General features: G+C 39.3%; 1 protein-coding gene across 2 annotated transcripts in view; it reads left to right on the forward strand.

Annotated features, from left to right (window-relative positions):
• The window catches only part of STRIP2 (striatin interacting protein 2), a 184855-nt gene extending 178345 nt beyond the window's left edge, over positions 1 to 6510 (forward strand). For both annotated transcript variants that reach the window (XM_086918897.1, XM_086918898.1), the window contains exons 20-21: positions 3837 to 4041; positions 5308 to 6510. In XM_086918897.1, coding sequence (XP_086775023.1) covers positions 3837 to 4041; positions 5308 to 5555 — 453 coding nt within the window. In that variant the 3' untranslated portion in view covers positions 5556 to 6510. The remainder of the gene's footprint in view (positions 1 to 3836; positions 4042 to 5307) is intronic.
• Positions 6511 to 6769: the final 259 nt, after the last annotated feature.

The raw sequence follows: 6769 nt of genomic DNA on the forward strand, positions 1-6769 counted from the left end.
TTGGCAAAATGCTATTCAGAAACCTAGAGTTTAAGTCTCTTCATCCACCTCTCCTATATTTTAAACATGGGGATACTCACATATTTAAGTTTACTACTAAGGGCCCGATTATGATGCGGGCTGGAATGGCTCTGACCATCTGTCGGAGCCCTTTGGATCGCATCGTAATCGGCTGGTCGGATTCCTTTCCAAATGACCCATTTTGATGGGGTCGGTCGGAAGGGAATCTGAATCTGATTTCCGAATGGCTTCCGACGGGCACGGAGAGCCTGTCCGCCATTCGTAAAGCATTCAGTAATCCCTCAGCCGGCTCTTTCCGGCCAAGAGATTACAATGACAGATTTCCACAGCCTTTCTGTGCCGGGCTTTCTGAATCTGTCTTTGGCCCCCAGCATGGCCCCCATGGGAGCCAGGCAGCCGGATGGGGGCCTAGGGGGCACCTGTGGTGCCTCCTGTTGGCCCCTGCATCTGGTGGCAGGCACCACGAGGTGCCTGCCACTGGGTGCACGGATGAACTGCACCTCCGCTCTTTACAATGAGAGAATGCATTCCATTCGGAATGCATGCTCTTATTGTAAAGTATAGTACTGCAACCGAACAGGGTTCGGTTACATCCTACTTGCTGAGCTAGAACCAACGACAGGAGGTTGTTCGGTTCCAATACCCAAACGATGTCGGATGGACTCCGGTTCACCCGACGTCGTAACTGGACTCTTAGTAGTAAATGTGCGAGGAACCGGGGAAGTGGATGGAAAAAGGGGCATACTTACTACTGAATGTGAGCGGTGCAGGGAGGAGTGTGGAGGGACTTACGGAGCAATATGCATCCACTCGCGAAAGTTAATTGCTATTCACAAACTGCACTTCTAAATTTACTACAGGCAAAAAGGGACCCAAAACAGTAGTAAATGACTCTAACACCACACAACCACTGGTACTGCAACACCCTCCCATAAAAAATAACGATGGCAGGGATTTAAAATAATACCATATATGAAATAATGTTAAATTCAATTGATATATTTAAAATAGTTAAAATTATAAATACATATTATTACATGTTAAAAAAAATCTAAATATATAGCATTTTTATTATCTAATTATAAAATATAATTAACACTATTTTTAAATTTACAAATTAATATAACATTAATGTTTATTACCATGTAATTAAAGTACTTTTAATGAATTATGTACGCCTTTTTCAATTATTATTAACATATAATACCAAATGTTATTTTTCTACTTTAGGGTGGAATTTATTGTTTAATTTAAACTTCAGAAAAATAATTTTAATGTAATTTAATATATTTAAATTAATTAAAGATGTATTTTAAAATGAATTAATAGTGCTGTAAAGATGTTATTTTGTTTCAAAGTTAAAATAAATATATATTTAATATTAATATCTAACACAAACTTTTTTGCTTTTCTTTTAGTCACATAAACTTTTTTTAAATTAAAACATTGTCATTTAAATAAATATAATTTTTCTGAAGAACTAAATTAAAATATAAATTCCCACATACAGTAAAACTATTTATTATATTATGTGTTTAAAATTCTTAAAGAAGACATATAGAATTAATTAAAAGTATTTTAACTACATTTTTTAGAACAAATGTTATATTAACTTATAACTTCAAAAAATGTTTGTTATATATGTTGTAATTAAATAAGAAAAGTAGTTTATTTTAGATGGTTATTACATTTAATTATATTTATATTTTTAACTATTTTAAATAATGTAATTTAATCTAACATTCTTTCCTATGATTTTTTTATTTTAAGTACCTGTCTCCGTTGTTTTCTAAGGGAGGGTGTTGCTGTATCAGTGGTTGGCCATGTGTGGTGCTTGACTTACTACTGTTTCTTTTCAACAGTAGTAACGTACATCCCTACATTTGTCTTCAACCCCTTTTTTCAGGGGGCAGAGATGTCTGTCTACATGTTTCAGTAATTTTACAATCAGATTTTGTGTGCCAAAAGTAGTAAAGTTACTCAAAAGTGTAACAGTATACTTATTCTTTTAAATTACTCAGAAGTGTAAGTTACATTTGTGAGTAGCCCCATCTAACACTACTTCACATAAACATCACAGTTCATACATGGTGAGGGCAGCTCCTGAAGGCACTATGCCAGCTTACATTGTTAGGAGTCTGCAGCACCACTAAAATCACTGTTTTGTATGTGATTCTCAACACATCTAATGCAGAAACTCTAATTCTCTAGACCAACATTTTCTGTATCAGGTATTGCAAATGTATTAGGACCTCAGCTCACTCCATGCTATCCCCTGCCATTGTATCTCTGTGGCAATGCAAGTGCAGACCAAGGCTTCTGAGACCGGTAGGAGCCAGGAAATATCCAGGACACTGAACAAGCACATGATCTGTAATAACAGTAAAGTAATTAATAGATCTATAATTATATTTTTTAAGTGAATGAAGTCCTATGGTCAGTTACACAATTTCTTGAGTGTGGTTGAAGAAACACAGACTAAAATGTATGTTTCACTGTGCTAGGTTACTGGTAGTAAATGGACTACAAGCTCAACATTTGCCCTGTGAATTTAGTTTTTTTTATCCAAATGAAGGACCTTTTCTTGGTACAGCGGAAATAAAAAGCACTGTACGCTCTGCAGTTTAATAGATATTAAGTTAAAAGCATGTTTTGGTGGTAGGACCCTTTCCCTAAATCCACGTGCATCTATACTAAATGCACAACAGTGCTGCGCCAGCTTCAAATCTAATCTAGGAGCAAAAATATCCAGCCTGAGCATCAGATGTTTCTATCATGTTTAAGTTGTGGAAGTTGTGTGGGCCACATGTGAACTTCTAAATAGCCTCACACCGGACAAATAGGAGTTACAGATAATTGGTATGTATCTATGTATGTATTCCTAAGTATTTCTAAAGCGTAAACCTACCCAAAAGGAGGCATTGCGCTGTACATGGTCAAAGGCAAGCCTAAAGTCAGCGAGTAATAGGAGAGGAAGCTGAGGTATGGATGCTTAATGTATTGTGATGTAGTGTTCTTTAAAGATGTGAGTCTTCAACTCTTTCCTAAACTGGAGCAGCGTTGGGGCAGTTCTGATGAATATGGGGATGTAGTTCCACATCCTGGGTGGCGAGATGGAAAAAGCCTATTATCTTGTTTTTTCTTTTTTACACTTCTTAGTCTACTGGGTTCTGGCTGTCAGTGTGCCATTGAACCACCAGAAATAGTGAGCTTGTCTACAATATAGACAGGACCGCTGGTTCTGATGGCTTTGGAAATGATGCAGCTAGTTTTGAACATTGCCCGTGCTGGCAGTGGGAGCCAATGAAGTTCCATCAAGGTGTGAATGATGTGATCATATTTCTTCAGGCTATTTATGAGATTTGTTGTGGTGTGTAGGATGCCCCTAGGGGCTGCTAGCTTGACCTCTGGGAGTCCATAGAGTAGGATATTTCCAACATCAAGATGCAAGAGTGCAAGGACTTGAACACCAGTTCTTAAATTCGGTTTCTAAGAGAAATGGTCTGACTTTCTTTAGAAGGAAGAGCTGGTACCCAGCTGCCTTTTTGGCAATGTGCTCTTTAGAGGAAATGTTTGTGTCCAGGGTGAATCCAAGTGAGTTAGCATTCAGTGAGAGTTGGGGTTCGAACCCGTCAAGATTCCTGTCATTGAGCCAGGTTTGTACCGTATCTTGTAGTTCTTCTTGGCAAATAATAGGAATTAGCTTTAAATGTTCTGCTTTTATTCTCACCCTCATTTTAATGTTTCTGGCCTGGTAGGTCAGTGGTAAACGAAAGCCATCTTAAACATATTGATTTCTTCTTGGGTTTTTAAAGATGCTGGTGGTTTTCAAGTCAGCACCAATCCTGAAACGGGCCCTGAAGGTGAAACAGGCGATGATGCAGCTCTATGTACTGAAACTGCTGAAACTTCAGACCAAGTATCTGGGCCGACAGTGGAGAAAGAGCAACATGAAGACCATGTCAGCCATATACCAGAATGTGCGACACCGCATGAACGATGACTGGGCCTATGGCAATGGTATGTCCCATCCAGTCAGTAAGGGCTGAACATCTAATAAAAGAATGTTTAACAACAGCTACCAACAATAACGCTTCTACCCCTGGTACTGGCGATACCCCAGCAGTAAGATCTTTTCTTGTTCCAATTTAAGTAGAAGGCCTATACCCAACAGGGCTCTTCATTCTGCTATATGTAGAGTAGGAAAAACCAAAAATGCTGCTCTAAAGTATAAATAAAGTTCCAAGTAACAATTACACTCCTCTATCCAGTTCAAATTGAGGGCCAACCAAAAATAACGCTCTTTCCCCCAGTGTAAAAATGGCCACCACAAGTAGTTCTTCGACTACTGGAATAAGAGGTGCATACAGCCTGTAAAGGCGCCTCCTTCCTGTTTATGTAGGATGAGGAAGCTCAGTAACACTCAAAAGTCTGATATGCATAAACGAGTTACTCCCAAAAAAGGTTGCTAACTATGGAATAAGGAAGGTGGCCACCTACTTCCTCCTCCTCCACCCACCCCTATACCAGCTTGTACCTTCTAGGGCTTCTCTCAGCAGCCCAACAAATGGTACATTCACTGATGTATGCAATGCATATGCGTGAGTTAAATGTTGGTGAAAGTGATTTGGTGTCTGTTGTTCACTCTGAAAACTGCCTGAATTCTACTATGAGATAGGTTCCCAAGCATTCCAGATAGTACAGCATATTTTGTGATGCTTTTCAACTGGTGTTTTCTTGCCCGCATGTTCTTTAGGGCTGCTCTGAGCATATTCCCCTTTACCTCACCTCTGGTTCTCAGGTTCTACGGTGCTTCTACAAAAGGCTTCTATTAATGTGCCTTGTGAACTCAGATCTTGTGTCCCTGCAGAAATGTAGTTCCTTCTGCTTTGCTAATAAATGGCTATTTAGTAGTAGTAACTGAGTTACATTGAGTTCGGCCTTGCTTTGCCATGCACCTTCTAACCTTTCCCCAATCAAGCTTGTCTGCTTGGTCATTGCCTTGGTCTGTTTTCCTCTGCTTCAAAGTCAGAGCAGCATTGCTGTTGTCTTCTTCCTACCCCCATTTTACTTTCCTTCCTTTCTTGAAAGCTAGGAGAATTTCTGGGATGTCTGCCAGCCCATTTCTGTTTGATGGTAGTGCAATTTAATATCAATACATGTAACTCTATGAAATACATTGCTTACTTAATCTCCTAGAAATTATTTCCATCAAATTATTGCATTTATTTATTTACACAAATTCCATGCATATTTGTACAATTGCTCTGCTTTTACTCATCTCAGATATCGACGCCAGGCCCTGGGACTTCCAAGCTGAAGAATGCACGCTGAGGGCCAACATTGAGAGCTTTAATAGTCGGAGATATGATAAAAACCCAAACTGGGAGTTTGCGCCTGTGGATAACTGCCTACAAAGCGTGCTGGGACAGCGGCTGGAGCTGCCCGAGGACTTCCATTACACGTACGAGCTGTGGCTAGAGAGGGAGGTCTTCTCCCAACCCATCCACTGGGAAGAGCTGCTGAACGAATGACAATGACTAGCTCACAGCCGAAAGACTCTTATTGAAGTGTAGCGGGTTATTGATCTGCACTGAGCAGTCTGAAGACGGGTCTTCTCCTGTCTGAAGCTAGGCTTCAAATAATTCTTCCCTTGTTACTTCTTATAATATTGTGGGGAAACTATCGTACCTCACCTGTAAAGAAGGCACTTCATATGAATGGGCATAGAGGATCAGTTACCAGTGAAATTGTCACTTTAAATTACTGTATTTGAAATTAACACAGTGGCAACATTGCATCGTCAGACATTGTATCCATTCAGGAAACAGGAAAAAAATAGTATTTGGTCAAATGCACTATAATCTTGAAATGGTTGGACCACCATATAAAAAATTGGAAACAAAGTCTGTATCTCGTACCAAGAAGAAAAAATTCAAGATGTCCTTCTGGCCTTTTAAAAGTGTTTAGTTCAGGGGGAAAGACCACCATTCGTTGAGGAGGAGCTGTCCTGCAGCGGAGGAGCCCTAGAGGGTTCAAGGAGAAGCACCATTATATTTGAAAAGGGAGGGTAGTGGATAAACATGACAAACTCTTGGCCAGATAAGATGGCCACAGGCAAAGGGCAGACGAAACAGAGGAGTACAAGGAAGAGATCTACAGGTGTTTGGACAGAGAAATAAGCGTATAGGAGTTACAAAAAAAGGAAGTTGAGGACTTTGTCTAGTGGCTCTTAAAGGTGAGCGACCCTGGAACAAATGGCTAGATTTTAAATTGTGAAAAATAAAAAAAATACTTACAAATTATTAACAAAATCATGTTATCACACCACAAAATAATTTACAATAGTGCACTCTAGGTGAAAAAAATACGAACCGGAAAGAGAAATTGACATATGAAATTGCCAGATTCGCCTAAGAAAGTGCACTTAGATGTTGCAGGATTGAGATGAGCCAAGAATTTGCCAAATAAACAAAGATATTCTTGAAACCCTAAGTCTCCTGCCAAATTATTGATGTTTGACAGACACAATATAGACTTACACAGGCCATTAATCAGTTTCTTCCCATACTCAAGCCTTCTATGAGGCTAAGACGTAATACACACACGAACTGTCTGAACAGGCAGAACCAGACGACATTTATGTATGGAGCCCATCTACGAAATACTTTTGAGTTTAATTCAGTAATATGTTTGTAAGAATTAAACCAATTTTGCTTTCAATGCCTTATATAGCAAGGAGTATAAC

Source organism: Lissotriton vulgaris, chromosome 1_1, assembly GCF_964263255.1.
Source record: "Lissotriton vulgaris chromosome 1_1, aLisVul1.2, whole genome shotgun sequence".
In the NCBI taxonomy this organism is placed as follows: Eukaryota; Metazoa; Chordata; class Amphibia; order Caudata; family Salamandridae; genus Lissotriton; species Lissotriton vulgaris.